General features: G+C 40.8%; 1 protein-coding gene across 5 annotated transcripts in view; it reads left to right on the top strand.

Moving 5' to 3' along the window:
- SLC10A7 (solute carrier family 10 member 7) overlaps positions 1–20,248 on the top strand; it is a 151,577-nt gene that overhangs the window by 82,279 nt on the left and 49,050 nt on the right. For 4 of the 5 annotated variants that reach the window (XM_015276181.4, XM_015276179.4, XM_015276180.4 and 1 more), the window contains one exon: positions 17,765–17,800. The exons of the other annotated variant lie outside the window; for it this stretch is intronic. In XM_015276181.4, coding sequence (XP_015131667.1) covers positions 17,765–17,800 — 36 coding nt within the window. The remainder of the gene's footprint in view (positions 1–17,764; positions 17,801–20,248) is intronic. 5 annotated transcript variants of the gene reach the window in all.

Below are 20,248 nucleotides of genomic sequence, written 5' to 3'. Positions count from 1 at the left end.
AAGCCACTTTTTTTTTCCCTTTCTAAATGCTTCTAGGCACCTTCCCGTCCTGTAGTGAACCAAGGAACAGCTTTTACACATGAAATCTGAGTGGTTTGATAATCAAAGGAGCAGCAGCTGGGTGTGATGAGTATCTTTTCACTTAATTTTGGAGTGCTTGAATCTGTGGCTGCTGTTCCTGGGCATTCCTGACTCTTGCTTCAGCTGCTGCTGAAGTGTATTTATTGGTTCTATCACGTAAAAACAGGTACCAGAACACAGTATCCATCCTTTAGTAAATGTCCTGATCAGAAATTGCTCACCACTGTGTGGAAAATAAGCATGAAAGGTCCTCTTCTGAACTCAGATGGCAGCAGCTGAGGGCGTGCAGAACAGGGATATCAGGTACCACTTTCATTCTGCTAACACGTTATTAGGTAGCCACAGACTTGCTTGCATGTAGAGGCAATGAGATTTTTATAGAATACAGGTCCATTTAGATTCAGGCACCTGAGTTCTACTCTGCTTGTGTCATTGCCACTTGAACAGTTGCGGCTCTACCTTTTGATTCCTTTTGGTAATCTTATTCTTTCTCTTTTGTTTTTCTGTTAGACTTTTCCCATGCTGTGATGGTAAGAAAAAGCAGAAATTAAAAGCAATTAGACCAGATTTATATTTCTCCCAGGATCCTGCATAAAGCGACCAGTGATGCTGTTGAACACACACAATCTGTAGCCAACAGTATCTACGTCTTGCAGAATTGGTGCTCCTGTGTGCTGCTCTCTAGTCACTTCCAACTACTATTTAGGGTTCTAGTTGGCTGCTTGTAATGACCTAGGTAAAACAGATTTATAGAAACTAGGATTGCAACCTTCATAACAGATCATCAGCATAGTGTCAGAAGAAGCATTTAATCTCTCTCGCTTGTGCCTGAGTTAGATTTCTGATGGAGCTTTAATGGAAAGCCCAGGCTCCTAACCTCTATGTTTAAGTTACATGCCTTAATGTTAACGTTCCCCTGCCAATGCATGGTGTTTAATAGAGAAGGTTGTGTCATGGCATAAACTTATCCTGCGAGTATACTATTAGATTTGTGAAAATATGCTCAAGTTCATTCATATTTTTTCTGTAGTCTGAGCAGATTTTCAGATCTTTCTGCCTTAATTTCTCAGCACTGTTGTGCCTTACAGTTATTCTTTGAAAATTTTCTTCTGTTTTGTTGGGCTGGGAAAAATATTAGCCTTGGTAACCACAGCAAAACATGTTAGTATAGCTAATAGTAGAACTTCTGTGGAGTGGGTTTTGCGTCATTAGCTGTCAAGGCAGCAGAAGATGAGTAGCTAAGTGAGTAAGTAACGTGTAACATTATCGTTGACGGAACATTTCTTACCATTAAGCCTTCAAACTCTTATTCAGCTGTCAACACATGGGCACTTTCTGGAGCCAAATTCTCTCATGCTGTGCACTGCCTGCAGCTCGCCTGAAGCTCAACTTTGACTAAAAGTGTTGATTTCGCTTCTTTTAGCCTTGTACTCATTTAGCGTTAAAACCTGCTTAGAGTCTGCCTTTTATTCTGTAAAGTACACATGCATGTGTCATCCCTCGCACACTTCTGATGTGAAGTTAAGGCGCTCAAAAGATATGCTAGTAATCGCAATGAATAATTGATTAGAAAGGAGTCTGGCAGTGTTAATTGTGAGGTGCAGCTGAGTGAATGCCAAAACAAAAGCTCTTCTAAATGTTTTCGAAAACCTTGTAAAGTCTTTAGCATTGAGCAACAGGGTCAGTGCACTGAAGTGGAATTTAAAGGAGATTCTTGAATGTAATGGGTTTTGACTTCCCTTTGTCATGTGCCTCAGTGCACCATTGATTGAGCGCTCATTTGTTAAATCAGCTGTGCTTTTTGCCATTTGTCAGAGCATAGACACTTGCTGCAGCTTTTTTCTCTTCAAACGAGAGTTTCTTGTCTTAATAAACCATGGGCGCAAATTAGTTTTTATCTGAGGTGATCAATTTATCAAGCAGAGAGGCATGTGAAGATGGTCACAGGGAATCGCTTTAGGAATGCTTTATTTTCTTAACTGTTGGAAGACGGAGGAAATATCAGGGATGCGTTTTAGCTGAAGCATCGATAATTCACGTCTTTAAACTCAGCTCACAGCAAAACACTCAGAAATGATTTTATTTAGAAAGCTCTAAACGGTGTGCATTGAAAGAGTAGCGTAAGGTGAGCAGAGCTCAGTCAGTTCCTTAAGAGATGTGCAAAGGAAACCTGAGGGTTAAGGAACAAGCAGCACCCTGTCTGTCTGTAGCTTGGCGAGATGCTCTTAGTAGTGGAAGGGCCAATTACCTGGGGTATGCCGGAGTGCTGTAGGTGCCCTGCATACCTGACCAGAGTTCTGGCAGTGGGGCAAAAGAAGGAAAACCTCGAGAATGTGCCAAAAATATCCCTTTATAATAAGCAGGTGCTGTTACCCTTGGAAGAGGATAGTCACTTAGCCAGAATGGTTATTGCTGCTAGTAATAAGTATCCTGCAGATGGGTCATCAACTTCAGAGGGATGTACATGTGCAGTATTTAAGACAGCAGTTGTCAAATCTGGAAGCGCTCCTCTTGTTGCTCTCTGGATAAATGACCAAATCAGATTTATTTACCGATTGTCATCCCAGCTCAGGGTCTGAGCCAGTAGTCAGGAGTGACCAGGAACTGAAGGCAAGATAACACTGGGAGTTCTTTCAGCTAGTAATGAAGCTAGAAGGCATTGCTTGATCTCGTCAGTAAGGAAGAGGTCTTTGAAGAAGTGCCTATGGCAAAGAAATGGGGAAGCCCTCAGTTTCCTGCTGGATATGGGTTTCATTGTGAGGTATGCTTGGAAGTAGGCACTCTCGAGGGTTATATGTAGTCTTTTTGGAAATGATTTTGAGAAAGAAAAGACAACTGAAAGGGACAGAAAGGAGAGAGCTTGAGGAAGAGGAAGGCCGGTCACATTGATAGATGAATTTGAAACTTCTTAATAGCATAGACTTTAGCTCTGGAACTGGTTAGATATAAATAAAATGAAAAGTATGGAGAATTATCAGCCCCCACTCTGCCTCTTTTTTAAAAAGGAAAAAATAAAAAGTAAAACCCCACTTTTTTTTTCCCCTTAAGTGCAGAATGTCTCTTTTTTTTCCAGGAGCAGCTGTAAATGCTCAGCACCTTTAGGCTTGGGTCTATAGTAAGCAGGCAAGTAAAATTGCTGTGAAGTTGCAGGTGATGAGAATGAAACTGCATTTTCCTGTTTAGTGGTTAATCATGGTAAGCTTAATTGCAACCACGTGTTGCAATTAATAAGCACGTCTTGCTTTGTGTTGGCAGGTATGCTGCAGTGACACCTGCTTGTGTTACCAAGGCCATCCCCCACAGCACAACCCTTTGCTCTGAAACCCACTCTACAAGTAGCTGGTAACTTGAGCAGCTGTTTTCACTTCTGATACTGTCAGGTGCTCAGGGACAGTTTCCTTTTTTCTGTCTCTGCCTCCCTAGGCACTATCAAAAGTTTGAATTTGAAACCAAACAAAATCAAGCTTCAGTCCACATCTTTGCTCAGCCTTTACATGTACATTTTCCTGTTTTGAGTTCTTTTAAACTGCAGCTATCAGAAAGAATAAAATAGTGCATCACCTAGTAGAGTACTGAAGTGATCATCCAAGCAATTTTCTTCTCCCCGAAGCCAGACAGCCACAGCTTTTTATTACTGACTGACTGAACTCCCTCTGTCTGTCTGTCTAGGTTGCTAGGCCACCTGGTTGCTGTGATTTGTGATGTCGGAGGCTTTTGATTGTAGGCAAAGCAGAAATGCTAATTTAAATACAATATTTACATTTAAAAAAACTCTCTTGTAGGAGGTGTATCAAAAGTAACTCAGCAGTTTTATAGCATACTGTGTGTGTGTGGAAGGCACTGGCAGGCATCTGGCAAGCTGCTCCTTGGGAATGCTTGCACATCTGGGGATCCTGAAGTTCTTCCCTTACTGTACCTTTGCAGAACGGGGAGATTAAAAACTTCTGGAGATGTTAGATGGCTGGCAGCTCATTTACAGCACTGGTACTGGAACACACAGCGCAAGTTATTGCTGCTTCTTACCTACAGGATGGATGTTTCTGCTCTGAGGATGGGAGGGTTGATCTCCTTGGCGCTGGATCTGGAAATGAGAATGTTGCCAACGTTGTTGCTTTTTAGTATCAGGACCTTAATTTACCACTGTGGCATTATGCAAACTTGCCTCACGTACATCTGTGGTGCCTTAGAGCTGTAATTGCTTTAGAGATGTAAGAAACAGTTACGTACAATTGTAAATAACTGAAGCAGCTATGTCTTGTTGTACCACCTGTGTGAGTATGCTGTGACACTTCAGGAAAGAATAGGAAATAGGATCTTTTTCACACTGAAATTGAACTTGTAACTAAAAGGGTTGATGATGAACTGATGATAACTAGAACAGTGGGTCAGAATCCCCTCTCTGAGACGTATCTTGCAGGCTCAGCCAGCCAGGAGCTGCTGTAGTTCTCATCTGTAAGGCATCCTCTGCAGATTGTTAGCAGGATCTGTATCGAGCACCAGCATGAGGCTGTTTAACCTTTCCACTAGATAGGGACTAAAGCTGCTTTTATAATGGGTTACTACTAGTTAGTAACAACTCATACTGAGCCAGATGCTGTGTTTTTTCCTTTAATTGTGAAATTATTTCAGCTGCTAATTCACAATGATGTGTAGCACTAACATGAGTTTGCATATCTTGATTTCTGTTTGACCAATTGAGACACCCAAAAACTACTTTGAAAATCAGGTCAGTTATTAATCTTAGGATGCGTTAAGAGTCGCAACTCTCTCACCAGTTCACATATTCAAACTCACTTATTTGGGGTGGAGATGGTGGGGAATTACTCATTCCATGAGCTCTTTAAAGAGTACTGTCTGCCACTCGCGAGATGAGACGCTTCATGAAAGGTATTAATCACAAGAATAGGCGAAAGCAAATCTGTGGTTGCTTAGAAAAGCCTGGAAATCCTTAGTAAAAAAATTAAAAGCCTTAAGGACGTGTTGTCCTTTCAGCTAATGAGGCTCTCTGAATGTGTGTGGCATGTTATGAGGGATTTCGCTCTTATAAGGAATGCATTCTACTTGCAGAAGGAGAGTTATCCTGGCTACAGAGGACTTGGGTCTTGAGGAGTTGAAGCCCACAGATGATCTAACCCCATACTGTGAACTTCCAGCCTTGTGGTCATGCTTTGGGAGGAGTCTGAGCAAAGCCTGGGGCGGAGAGTGTAGAGCTACAGTGTAGGCTGAGGACTCCTGCCCTTAGAAGGGGAAGGTAGCGGTCTTGGACAACCTCTGTCCATTGTTCCCTCATTTTACCTCTTCTAACACAGTAAACACCTTCCAAGTTAATACTCTTTTGCCATTTGAGTCCTTGGGAGCACAAATCAAAAAGCCTTTTTTGTAGGGGCTGGGAAGGAAATACTTTGTCTTTCTTTGGTTCTGCTCTCCTATGCCATCTCCACTCCCTGTCTGTGCAGTCTCTACTAGACGAGGACTATTGTGTTTTCAGAAACAATTTTCTCCCTCTGGAAATACTGTTATGGTACAGAATCAAAGATCTTCTTCATTTCAGGGCAGATGATTTAAATGCAAAACCGGTGTTTGAATCAGACAGGAAAAGCAGGCTCCTTCTAACGGCAAATTTCAGCAGTGGAGCCACAGAGGAAATGGAAGTACAGAGCCAAGTTTTTGTTGGCCCCTCAGCCCCCCTTCTCCACCCTCTTCCCCTTTTATTTTTTTCTGTTTTCCAGTTAGTTCTTTGGGCTGCCTCTGCCAGAGTTCTTAGTTTTCTACATCTTAGCTGCTCCTGTAAGCCCAGCATGTGCAGAGGTCACTATTCCCAGGTGAACAGTTACGTGCCTCCTTTGGTGGAGGACACCCACGAAACCCTTACTGCACATGTGTGGGCCTCTTGTTGCCTTGCTCAGCCTCACACTGGTATCTCACTCTGGACTAGTGTGATGTGGGCACTGGGCAGCCTGGAGCCTGCCTGTGCAGTGCTCCTCTCTGCTTGCAAGGGAGATGGCACTGCAGCCCACCAATGTGGACCCGGGGAGATGAATTTTCTCGGGCCCTGTCAGGGCAAGGTCACTGTAGACAGAGCTCTTTGAAAGTGATGGAGCCACGCGTTCCACTGTTTCCTGCGTGCTTCAAAGCAGTGTCACTTCTTAAGGAAGTGAGATGAGAAATTTAGAGTGTTGGCTTGAGGGGCAGGCTGCTGGAAACAACGCCTCATCCAAACAGGTCATCTGTGACTTCTGAGGTAGTGTGTAACTGAACAAATCCTTTGTTTTTTGTCTTGACTGTGAGATCCGTATCTGGTGAATGGCTTTTTAAAAAAATGGACATCTTTGAAGCAATCGGTTAAAAAAAAAAATTGTGAGCTATCAGTGTGGCACTGATAACAAGAGTGTAAGTTTTGACCCACCCTACTGCAGATGAGCCAAAAGCTCCATTTTCTTGTTGCCAGCGTGCATATCGAGCGCTTAAAAATGCAGGTTGTACAGATGGTCACCTCTGTGAGGATGTCCAAAACAATGCACGAAAGATGCAAGGAAATAGAGGAGCTTCATGCTCTCAGCTCTGTGTTTGAGCCATGGGTGAGAGGGGCTGGGCATGTATGGAATCATAGAAAGCTGTCACCGGGAGAAAAGAAACATCTTTTACAGCTTGTATGGAATTGGTGAAATGGGCACTAACCTGTCCAGTCATGCTGAGGCATGTTTGGAGTTAAAACAGAGAAACAGCTGCTATGAAATAACTTGGTGACTCTTGAAACAGAATAAAATCTCTTTTGAAACGAAATAGTCTTTGCTTGCACCCAGTTAACCTGAGCGAGCACTTCTCTGCGGTTTGGGGCTTTTTATCCTTAGTGTGCTGCAGTGATTTGTGATGTTCGAGGCAGTTATTTTATTATCTGCCAAAAAAGGTACTTTATGTTCCTTTTTTCGTACTCAGTCGTCAATAACATATCCAACCCTTGAATGTTCAGCAATTTATGCACAGTTCTGCTGAATACTGTAATAGCCCATTCTATGTGTTAAAGACAGTTGTCACAACGTAACGTGGGGTCAGTTCATGGAGCGGTGCGTTACTGAGCGCTGCTTTGTGAATCTTTGCTTGTTTTTAAGTCGTGTTTTTGTTTGCTGTTTGCTTCTGCAAAAGGTGGCGTGACAGCATTATTTGAACTGAGATGCCTTGCTTTTGGTTTGCATGTGAAAGCACATGCTTATCTGCTTTCATTTCTTAGGCAAATGATTTAGTTCCAGGCTTTCTGAGAAGAAGCATCCTCGGTCACATCTTCCAAAGTGGAGACTGAATAACGACTCACCTGCTACAGAAATTACTGTGGAAGTCAATGTTTGGAAAATACAGTGCCAGACTTATTTTGGAATTCTTTCAGATGTGGAAAGCAAAGAAGATTTGGGGTTGCAGCTGGGTTTACTTTGTGCATGTCCTGAAGACATTCATAGTGTGCCACGCACCCAGCCCAGAGCAGTGGTCATACAGTGTCTGTATCGCTTCTGCAAGACTACGCTCACACTGACTGTTGAAATTTATGTGGGAACATAGAAGAAATAATAGATAAAGCAACCATATCCTTTTTGAATATCATCTTACTAATTCATTAAGATTTGCACGTCTTTTGTAAGGCTGTTGTTTTCATTGACTCTGTGGATATGTGTTTGTGTATTAACTTTCTTCAATAAGGATTTTATCTGAGGCTGAACTTGCTGGGTTCTCGGAAAACAAAGTCATTTTTTCCTCCCTCTATGTAAACCATGCTTTTTGACTCCTCTTCTGTCTGTATTCATTACCTTAAAATAGAAAGAACCTCTCCTCCTTGTGCTCAAAATCAACATTATTGTTGAATTCACAGGCCTAGGAGAATACCGGTTGCATTGCAAGGAAATCGTTTTCAATTCTGTATGGTGGAAGAAACCATCAATTATTATGAAAAGGGTTAATCATATCTCCCCTTTTGAAAATACCCCTTTTTCTCTGTCCTGTGTTTGCAAAAGAAGATGCAATCAAATGGCAAACCTGTGTTTTTGTTCCTTTTCAAAAATCCTTGACAAGCCCATGACACAGGCTACTGCTGTAGCTGTACATTTCTATTCATTATTGATGACTTGGGGCCAGGCAGGCAGCACAAGAACACGAGCGATATAGATTACCATATTGGGGGCTGGGTCTTCTGTGTTTGTGTATACGTGTGCGTATTTTTCTTGGCTTTGGCTTAGTGCTTCTGAAATGCTCTGTTCTGAAAGGAAGTCGTATCCAGGAATAGTAAGGGAAGAGAGATTGTGCTTTGTATGTTTTAATAAAACAATTCGGGTTACTAAAGAAAAGAAAAAATACGTGAGTGAGCTCGGTCATGCACTAATTATTATTAGCTTAACTTTCCAGCAGACTTGGGAATGATCCTGAAGGGTCCCATGCACATCTATCCCAAAGGAATTTGGATGGCATTTCTCATCTTAGTATGTAGTTAGTGCCTTTGCTGATGAGAAATTTTCCTGACAATGCACACATGAGCTGTCTCATTTATCTGTATTTCCAGACAAACTGTACTGTTGGCTTGTAGGGGGGGGGTGGTATCTTGCTGCTTTGCTGCCACAGAACAAACCCACTGTGTGGGTGAGTGAGTATTAATCCAGCTCTTTATCTGTAGATTCTTATGTGGTATTTCTGAATTTGAAGTCCCTAAGAGACCTTTGTAATGCCGGTTACAGGTGTTTTACTACTGATCAGCGAGTGAATGCTTATGGGTTTTTATTGGCGTGATATTCCTGTTCGTTATATCCAGTTTTCCTTCCGTATGCCATGGAGGAGTTGTACAGTGTTTTATACTTGCACTGTTTGAGGTTCTTGGCTTTAAGAAAAATGAGGGAGATAGGAGTTTATTTAAACAAAGTATGTATGTCAACTATCATAAAGTGTGCTCCAGTGCAAATATCCATGGTGTGTTTGTGCAGGCACCGTGCTATTTAAATAGTTTTCAGTTACAAGAGAGGCTATAGGAGGAAAGAAATAGAATCAGTTTTGAGTGCTTCTTCCTGTGGTATTTGTCAACTCTTGTCACAGCTTATCTTACAGGTTTCTGTAACTGCTCCTGGTGTAGAACATACAAAAACCTGCTTTCTCTTGTTTTGAGGACAGGTGCAAAACCATTTTAGTGGAAAAGGGGCACTTACCTATTCCAAAAAGTAGTATCAATCAGGGCAATGCTTATCTAGCACGTTCTGTTACTTTCTGTAGATCTGCTTTCTTGTGGTCGTAACTTAATACTCCTCGATGTGTTTCAAAACATGGAATCGATTAGATGGCTAATTTGATAGTATAACTTGTGTTTTAGAGGGAAGTTCTTTTCTCTGGAAGGTCCCACAGCACCATCTAGCGTGCCGTCCTTTCCTGTTGAAGTGCTTTGGTGGCAGCTGGTTGGATGCTGAGTCCGGCATGTTTTGCTATTAATATTGTCTTATTAACTAAAATTAAGATCTGATGCTTAATCTAAATGGATCCAAATGAAGGAGAAATCTGGGTTGTCTGTAATCTACTTCCAGAAAGCATACCTTAATATTGAATGGAAAAATAACTTTTAACCAAACATGTATGTTAGTGCATTTCTATTTTCTATGCACAAAGCAAAGGAGAAAATGTAACATGTTCTTAACACGGCACTAGCATACATTGCATTAATGCAAAAGAAATGTTAAGTTTCTTCTGTCTTTATTTTGCATGCTTTAAACATCCAGACACTCTAATCCTCCAAGCTGTGTTGCTTTCCTCCTCAGTCCCACGGAGACTGCACTAGGTGAGCTGGGAACCTTCTTGCGTAGGAGAGAGAACAGAATGGTGTCAAAATGATTTTTGCAAAGGAAAGGAGGTAGATTGGGAAATGCACAGGTGTGGCTGGCTGAGAGGAGTCCCTCTTATGACTCCTCTAGGGAAGGCCCGCTTTGTGGAAACATGAATTCAGTTCCTATGCTAACATACAGGAATAGTGGTCTTCATTGCGGACACTGCATAAGAAATAAATGTGAATAGGAACAGAAAGCAGCTACTGAGATGAAATTAGGGAAAAGTATTGTGTGTGTGAGGAAATGTAAAAGATTCTTGGTGGGGTGGGATGTGAAGGAAAGGAAGAAAGCGTTGAAGCCAAGATTGATGATCAGCTAGAGTGGATGAAGAGGAAATGGGAAGCAGCTGGAGCTCCAGGCTTGGCAGTGTTGCTGAATGTAGTGAAGATGCGACTGGGACACCTGTCTTGATGCCTTGTGCAGGAGAAAGCCGACAGGGAGCTTGAGGGAAGGTGCTAGATGTTTGAGCAGACAACTGGCTCTCTTCTCTTCCAGAGAGGTGTGCAAAGGCCCTCCATGACCTCCCTTGGTCCCATGCAGTAGCAGGGGGAATACTGCAGCTGAAGGCGAGTGCAGCCAGGAGCAGTTTTCCTAGCTAGCAGCAACCTCTGCTTATCACAGATGCTGCTTGCCAGGCAACTCCTGTCTAACTGGTTTCTATTCTGTTACTGTTACAGTATTGCTGTTCCTAGTGTAGGCTGTGAGATTTCATGGTATTTTATGGAAGCACTCATTTCCAACTCGGATTCAGATTCTTTTGTATTTTGTGCATCATTCTGGATGCTGTTCCAGTAGCACATTCAAAGCCCAAGGAAGTTTTTATATTTACTTCAAACTTCAGGGTCTTTACTGAATTACTGCTGGCTAAGAAGAAAATTTCTCATGTGTTGAAGATGCCCTCTGCTGGGAAGCGAGGCAAACTATAACTATATGAAGTTTTACCTTTGTGAAATACTCCTCATACTCTTTTCTTAACTCTCAACCCTGTATTGGAACCCAACCTTTCAAACTTATTGGAGGAAAAAAAACTTCTTCTTTTGGTTTTCTTTATTAAACTTAATTTGTAACAGCTGTAGTGATGTAGTGCTAATATTTGAAAGCACTGTTTGTTTCCAGGTTTTATTGCTCTGTAAGTACTGAGTTCTGGCTGCTTTTAATGCCCTTTGATTCCATTTTGATTCCATAGTTGCATAAAATGTGTGTAAAGGGAACATTTGCAATTAGTAATTACTCATTAATTGCGAGAACGCTTTTGTGTTCTACACTTGTCTGTTGCTGGTGTGCTTTTCAATACTGTCACTTTCTCCAAGCTTCCCTTCCTGCAGTGGAGGACGCTGAGTTGTCGCAACAGAACAACGATGGTGCAACATTTGAAACAATTCACAAAGCACTCTGCGTAATCTCATAGGTGTTACAAAATGTGGTTTATTTTGTCCCCTCGATAAAGGAAAAGCCATTTGACACAGCATTTGTAACATTACGGTTTTGTTATTAAAATCCTTTATTTGCCTAATTGAATGAGTTGCAGCTATTGTTGTGGTACATATTTATAATTATACTTGGATTAGGGTTGTGCAAAACTGTATTTTTAATTCTGACTTACAATTCACTGCCTTAGTGCTGTAGCGTGTGAAATTAACCAAATGTGTGAATTCGACTTTATGGTTCTTTTATGCTTCATGCTTTTTTCAATATACTTCTTTATTTTCATATTGTTTATTGTGAGGGGGATGGGTGTATCTGCGTCCTAAAAACCATCAATTCATAAAGCCTTTGTTCTTCCCACCCCGCATTCAGATCAATCATTTGATATAAAACAGCACAATAAGGAGCTAAATTAAAAATTTCACTGTGAAGTCCTGCAATTTTATAAGCCTTCTCAGATCCAATAACACCCTTGGAGTAGCTGACAAAGAAGGGATGTGCAGTAGGGAACTTTTAAAAGGCTGCCTTCTGCAACTTAACTTTGAGAATAATAAAATTGGAAAATGGAAGACAACTGATTATTTGGCATCAGAAGGCTCTGTGATGCCTGTGGGGGGATAAGCACAAGAGCATTGGAGTTGCATTGGAGGGCAATGACTGAAATGATAAGCACAACGGATAGTGTAGTTCTAACTCCATCTCTGAAGTGGCAAGAGATAAAAACTAATATATGTCATTTATGTGGACATTTAGTTTGAAAGAGGGGGAACATATGTGTTAGCGTGGAAATTAAGAGACCTAGTTCAGTGTCTAATTCAACAAAAATTTGTCATCTTCAATATTGTCTTTAAGTAGAAACAAACGAGCAGCATAGTTTTTATGGCCACACTTAGACAAATATTAAAAGCTCTTCAACAAATCCAGAAAAAGACTATCTCACACAGGCTCTTGCAGTCACTTGGTTCATATCATATGCTGAAATGTTTTCCAAATTATTCCAGTTACAGGCTTGAAATCCTATTAAAATGGTTTTATACTCAAAAATCGGTGTGCAAAATACACAGTTGCCTGTGCAACATGTTTCTGTTACAACTCCATTCAGCACAAAATGGTGGTTTCACAAGGGCTTGTCCAGGCCATCCCAACCTGACTTCTAGTTGTTGTTGGTTTTTGCTCTTCTGATTTGCAACTGAAGAAGTTTATTTAGCAGGAAGGTTTTTAACCTTTTCTGTGGTGTATGTCTAGAGGCTCTGTGTCATTCCATATCAGTGGGAGTGTGTGGAAGAAGGGGTAAAGGTAACTTTTTCCTGAAACTTCTGGCTGTTTATCCAGGTATATGAAAGCCCTGTTTCAGCAGTAGGAGTCAATGTTTATACGATGTCTGAAACTGCAATGAGTGCAGAATAGATCAGCTATGTTTTAAATCAGTTGAGCGAAGAGGGCGTGTAATATAATATCCTGTCCAATGAGCGGTGTCTTATATGGGCTTGGGGTCGCAATGTGGGATTGTGGAGCTGTGCCTTCATTGAGTGGTGAGGGTAGGGGAAGGCCTGCACTCCTTTGTTCAGATAGGTGGAATTGGCTTGGAGTGCCACTTCCAAGCTCAGAACCGAGAGAGCAAACGGCACAACAAGAAATGGAAGCAGTGTAAATAATGTTTCAAGGTAAAGCCCATTCCTCATTCTGTGAACAGAAAAGCTACAAAGATTGTCTTTCGTTGGGCAGTAGGGTATGTGGGGACCTGATCTTTTCCAAAAAGTGCCGCTGACTCGGGACAGGAGTGTGGAACAAGCAGGAAACTGTTGTACACAGGCATAGGTTGTTTCAGTTGTCACTTATTCCTGTTCAATGAAGACATTTTCAGAGTTCATAGCCAGCTTTTGCACGTTACTTCATCTGTAGTAATCAAAGTGCTGTGCAGCCAGTTATTACTAACCTTTATTCGGCTTATGACTTAATGCTGCTTACGCTTCTGCTCCTTTTGCGCCCTGCTCTGAGGTACCTTTTAGCATATGGTAATGGACTTCTGAAAATATACAGTTCTGTGCTTTCTAGTTGTATTTCTTAAGACAAGCCAGAGGCCACTTTGGTTAAAGGTTGCTTTTTTGTTTTCTGACTTCCTAATTGCCACGTGTGTGTCACACTGCTGACCTGGGAGAATGAAGAAAAATTGCATGGAAGTGTGTGAGTAAAGGAGAGGAAGGAAAGTTCACGTGTATTTCATGCCTCATTACAATAATCCTTACTCGTCTTCTGCCATGTGTCCCTTTGGACCTGTGCCCACCTTGCTCTTACTATTTGCATAATTTCTTTCCTAATGATTTGCCATCATAGGTGCCAATCCATCACGCTATTTCCTTTTGCTTTCCAATTTGGCAGCCAATTGCATATATCGATTCTACACGTTCCCTGGGAGAAGAGAAGACTTTTTAGTATCTGTTCTGCATCAGTGCTGTACTGAATGAAACCTCTAAGCAACTTCTTAGCTTATTTTATCTATTCAGGGTAAATAGTGATTAAATGCATCTCCAGGTCCCTTTCCTGTTAAAGGGCATGTGCACATGCATGCACACCAGCACATGTGTATTTAAAGTCTCTTAAGAGAGTTCGACATCAAGACGTGTTTCATGATACTTGCTATGAAGTGTATTTACAGGTATCTACTATGGCTACTCCAAGTCCTATTTTGTATCAGTGTCTGGGGTCAGGTTGAGATTTTTTTTCCTTCTCCACTGAAATCGTTGAAATATATTCAGTTAGTCTTTCACATCAGAGGTGTAAATGGATTTCTTGAAAGTTTTCTGCTGATAGCAAACGGCAGTCACTTTACAACTTCAACTCCATTGTGGGCAGCAGTCAGAAAGCTTAACACTCCACCCGAACTTTGAAGATGCTAAAACTGTGTAATGACCTTTCATTCTGAAGGGCAGATACTCAGCTTCTGCTAGAAGTGCTAATCTCCAATCTGTTTATCTCTATACACTATCTGACAGCACTTGCCTGGAAAGCAAATCAGGGGAAGGAGATACTTTTTCTCTCTGATGGTGTTAACAGTCAATATTTTAAAGCTGTAGGTTTATATAGATTTATTTCTTCCGTTTTAGTTTCCTTTTTCTCTTTTCCTTTTTTTTTTTTTTGCCTTCAGAGGTAAGTGCAGCATGTGCCACAACACATTGTCCTTGTTTGCTCACACGAGCAGAACGGGATCAGGTAACCATGATCCTCCTTTCCTTCAGAGGGAATTACTCTTTGTTTTTGTCTTAGAAATGAAAGTAGTTGTCATTAACTTCTATTGGTTGGCTTTAAGTTAAATGTACTCTGTATGTTCTACAGTAGGTGTGAGGCTGAACTGCATCATGCTTAAGTGTGTGTAGAAGAGCACACTTCTGATGGAAAGGCAGTGAGTTGAAGTGAGGCATTGTGTGCAGGGTAAGGTAATACCTTCTGTTAGATATGCCTTAGTAGTGTAAACCCTTCTTCAAATCTGGAATAGAAACCTGAAGAGGTTGGCTTTTGCCCATAAAAGCACATCAAATGTTTTCGTAGCCCACATCCATGAGCTCTATGTACACAAAGTTTGTCTGTTCTCTTTATTTCCTTGGGCAGTCTGGTAGCCCTCACTCCCCTAAAAAGTCTTGCCTTGCTTGCACCCAGAAGCCATCACAGTCACTGACTGGAAAGCATCCTTGGTGTTAATGTAGTCCTTGTTTTTTCCAACTAGCACTCCATATCAAAATAAAACATTAACATCAAATTAATTTGATTCAACAACAGCATCTTTTTTTTAAGTAAGAGCGTGTCTCTTCTCCCACGCAATTGTTTATCTTCCCAGAGAATTGCCTATGTGTTGCAAATGGACAAGTTCAACCTTGTAAATCCTTTCTGTGATGAGACAACAAATCTGCTTATTCAGATCTCCAGGTTTAATAGAAAAACTTGGTGAAGAATTGCAAGAACTGACCTTTTGAGGGCTCGATTCTCAACAAGCACAGTCAGGAATCTATAATATGTGTAGGGATTCTCTTCCTCTCCACTTACAGATTTATGAGGAAGCATTACTATCACAGAGGTAATGTTTTGTTCATGACATTTCCAACTTTGAACTTGCAGGAGCTGTTGTCCATTATGTTAATATCTCTAACTTCCCAAAGCAAATATATACCAAGTCACAGATCCCATCTAAAGGAGGAAGGATACTGTTTTTGTCCATCAGTTAAATGAAGTGGAGGGTTCTTTTTGCTCTTGTTTTGTTTTTACCTCTGCATTTTTCTAAAATGCACTGAGGCATGAGGCATGAAGGGGATGGCTTGAAATTGCAGCAGGGGAGATTCAGGTTGGATGTTAAGAACTTTTTCTCTCAAAGAGTGGTCAGGTGCTGGAATGGGCTGCCCGGGGAGGTGGTGGAGTCACTGTCCTTGAAGGTGTTCAAAAAACATTTAGATGTTGTAATGAGGGACATGGTTTAGTGGTAAATATTGGTGATAGGTGGGCCGTTGGACTAGATGATCTTGAAAGTCTTTTCCAACCTTGGTGATTCTATGTTCTATGATTTTTTGCTTCTCTTTTCTCATGCCTGGAAGGGTCTGAACTTGGAAACCTGTTGTAATGGTGTTCTGCTATCCCAAAATTTCAGGGTGCTTAGGGACTACTCGGGCACTTCGTACTTCTTGAGCTGTGCAATGTAATTGCCCATGGGAAAAAGGGAAGAAGAGGGAGGTCTGGCTCTGGTATTCTGAGCAGTTTTTCATAATAACTGCTCGTTCTATGAAGTGACTGCCGCATCCACTTAATACAGATTTTGCTGTCATTTCTTCCATCTAAGCACTGCAGATGCTGCTGTTCACAAATTCAGCTCTTACCGCCTCCACCCCTTTCTCAACATTTTTTTCCTCCTTTACAGCTGATGTACTTGAACGCCTATATTTATTTATAACTATATCTGTATGTTAGTGTAGGTCTCCCTGTAAGCAGTGATTCCCTAAAGCAATTCTTACTGCTTCTTGTCTTTCTTGATCTATCTTGTCTTTTGTGATCTATCTCAGCTGTGACATTTGCAAAAAAGATAAATGATTATGGATAGCTGGGCTGTGGGGCAGCCAGATATGGCATATAGTATTTATTTCAAAATATACGCTAAAATTCTGCTGTGCTTTCAAATTGCACAGCTTATCTGTTGCCTGCTCTATCCTTGCAGTGTTTATTTTCTGTGTTTTGTTGGAGCAGCGTCTTGACATGGACCCAGAAAACAAATAGAACAACAATTGCATAAGGTTTTTCTTTGTTAGCTTCCAAAATATTTAAGTAGGGGGTGTTACAAATGAAAAACTGCCTCTTTGTTTGATTACTTTTAACATGGAGCAAGAAAAAGCAAACAACAAAACAGCAAATAAGCATCCCTGTAGAGGCACAAAGTTTTGAACTTCTGTTCTTTAAACTGTGAAGTTTGTGAATAGCTGAAGGAATTATTCTTGAGAAATGTTTGGATGAAGAACACTCTTGTCTTAGAGAAGTTCTGAGCAAGCTCTGTGAATTAGCATGCTTTAAATGATAAAATAATTTTATTGAGCAATAATAAAATATTGAAGTGAGATGGAACGATGATGGGGAATTGCTTTTTGCAGCCACGAAACTGAAGCATGTCATGTTAACTCCCAACCCAAACAACTCATTTTAAGAATTGGTCTCATGAAACTTAAATCCCTCTGTTTTGTCCAATCATCAGCTTTAAACTTGTTCCTTGTCAGTGAAGACAAAAAATCCTTTTGCTTGCATCTGCCAGGGGGCTGTGGAAAGCTGAGGTGGTCCTGTGTGATTAAATTAGATGAAAGACTTGTCTTCTACCAGTGAGACATGAAGTCTAATCAAGTGAAGTGAGTTTTGAGATCTCAGCTCATTTCCTTGGGGAATATCAGTTTACATTACGCAGTCACGACACTTAACTCATCACGGTTGATATGTGGCTTTTGCTTAGATGAAGACCTGCGATTGGGTAGCATGGGAATCGATCCCTAGGAGGGGTGGCTTACTGGAATCAAGGTACAGCACAGTGAGGGGAGGGCTTTAATATGTTTTAAAGGTAACTTTATTGGTAGAGGACTGTATTTGTTATAAAGACAAAGTTATGGAGATAGTTGTATTTTTATCTATCAGTTTTTCTGGATTAGTGGGGCTTAGGTCCAAAATGGGCAAAACTAGAGTTTAAAAATAAAAATAACAACTTTGCACTGAGTATGGTTCCCAAAATGGTTGATGTATGGTTGCTAAAAAAAAAAAAAAGTACACTGAAGAGTGAAGTTAAACTTATTGTCACTTAATTTTCATGCTGCTGAATGACATTTGTGCATTTCCTTGTATCAAAGTACAATGAGTATTCTGCTTCCCTGACTAATGAACAAATCTATGTTGTTTTCTTCCAGGGCATTGTCATAACTCCACTTCTGCTTCTGCTTTTTGTAAGTATTTTGATCTTAAGATGTTGTTTTAATGGGTAATCTGTATACTTAAGATAGAAATTTGAGTGATATAACAGTGCTTAAAGAATGGGAAATTTTTCTAGTTGATATTTGAAGTGAACTGCCTTCCATTAGGACTGTAGAAGTGTGTCACAATGAATGCAAGCACTTGCTGCACTTCATTCTGGAAGGAACTAAACCTGTTGTTGTTGTTGCAGCATCACAAAAATCACACATTACTAGTCAAGCTGAGTCTAAAGCAAAGGCTTTCTGCAGAAGGTGCTCATCCAGTTAGGAAATCGCTTGGAGAGCTTTCACATGCAGAAGCTGGAAAACCTTGTAATGACAGAGAATGGATGGCAGGCCAATTGGAGAGAGAACTGTTGAGATAAAGCTGTACTCTTGGGCAACTGTGCTCATGGGCATTTTTGTGGTAAATGTTAATGATGTCAAAACCAGAAAGGTAGATTACTGGAGCCTCTGTACATCAGTAAGGTGATGCCACTTCATTCGTGTTAAAGACCACCTTAGTTGTTAGCTGTCTTCAGTCAAGGCCTTAGTTCTTCACAGTGTGTGGCAGAAGAAAAGGGTGAAGACGAACTTTTATCTAAAGAATGGTAATGGATATTAGTGAGTACAGAACAAATAACAGGCAGATAATGGTTCTTTGGTGACTCCCATGTCTGTAAGTCCTGGTGCTTGTGGAGAACTTGTTGTTTTGGTGCTAGTTTTGGCTTTGTGAAGAGCAGGGAAACAGCCTGAAGCACTTAAGGATTTCAGAAGTATAATTTGTCTTTTCAGTTTATCTTACTAATGATACAATATGTAATCCAGCATGCTGGAAACAGGAGTGAGCGTGGACTTAGTCTGAACCAGTTTGTAAACAGCGTATTGTTTTTAGTAGGGATGCTTAAGCTGCAGATGTACTGTATGCATATATAGCAGTGTGTACTACTGGACTGGAATAAATAGTAGTGTGCAAGTGGTTATAACAACATCAGCTGCTGTCTCAGTAAAGCTGCACAGGAAGATTTCTATTTTACAGTAGTTTATTTTACTATAGCAAATTGTCATTTAGCTGGCATAGCTATGTTTATATGAGAACTGCTTTGACTGTATCATGTATATCAATATACACTAGCAGAGTTTTCTTCCTATGCTTGCAACCATATACTTATTTTGCATTGAGAAATATAATTGTTCCAAGAAAAAAATGGGTGTTTTGTTGTTCTTGCTCCAAGTAAATTGATTTCAGACCAACTACCTCTCTATTTTCCTCTCCCCTCCTGAATGGAATGTGTAATTGCCAGGCAAGCACTAACCTGGAAACCTATGACTTTGTTTCTAAGTGACTGAAATTTCAGCTTTTTTTTTCTAAACTTCAGCCCTCTGACAGTTTTCCCCCTGGTGTCACCCCTGAGTTATGGTACTCTGTGTAGCCAAACCTTGGGCTATTTTTCTTGTAGGAATTGAAATGTTGATGAGTGATCTGCCTGACTTTTAAAGCAAGATAAAATCTTTCCTTCTGTGACTTTATGGACAGATAACAAAACACTGTCCCATAAATTGCAGGTGTCGCTATTACTTCTCAGTAGAGGTAGTAAAACTCTGAGTGCGTGCAAGAACCAGAAGGCAAAGCATATGCTTCTATTCTTCCTAGTAGTCCTGGAGATGACTGTATAAGAAGTTTGTAAAATGCACATTAATTGTTCTGCTGTTTGTAACGGGACTTGGAGCTGGTTTTTTTTTTTGAGGAAGATAAATACATGAACTACTTTTTCATCAGAGTAGTAGACTAGTATGGGGATGGGTGAGCTGCAAAAACTGTAGCCTTTTTGTCACGAAGCCCAAAACTTAAGGACTCTTTTTGGAGTGTGTGAACACTTAAAACTTCTTGATATCTTTGAGGAACTGACACATGAAGAGCAGCCATTCAGATCATACCGCGTGCACACCTTGCCAAGATGAGTTTCTCCATGACTGTTCAGTCGTCCAGCAGCAGGTACTGGGGACAGCAAACTACATGTGCGTGCCCTGTTATGTTCTTCCTGTACCTTGGCACCCTATGGTTTGGACTGTCAAACCCTTTAGTTGTTGTGAACTGCTCCAATTTTCCTTTGAATTTCCTTGGTACATCTGATCTCAATGCGTAGTGGCATCACACACACAGTTTGTATGCTTCTAGCCTGTGGCTTGATCATTTCATGTGGTACTGCATCTTGCGTGCAGTGAGAAACACCAACTAGTAACTCTGTTTATCTTTCTGTACTGTTCATTAGTTTAGTCATACAACTAAGTTTGGTGCTTAGTTAATACAGAGTGGAATTTTCAAATTTCAGAATAGAACTCCCATTTACCTCAGAAGTAGTTGAGTTGGTGTTCTGATGAATAACATCGAGGCTTCTCTGAACTCAGTGCCTTCAGTGAGCTATAATTTATAAATTTGGT

The sequence above is a fragment of the Gallus gallus genome, chromosome 4, assembly GCF_016699485.2.
Source record: "Gallus gallus isolate bGalGal1 chromosome 4, bGalGal1.mat.broiler.GRCg7b, whole genome shotgun sequence".
Lineage (NCBI taxonomy): Eukaryota > Metazoa > Chordata > Aves > Galliformes > Phasianidae > Gallus > Gallus gallus.
This window is presented reverse-complemented; position numbering and strand designations above follow the sequence as displayed.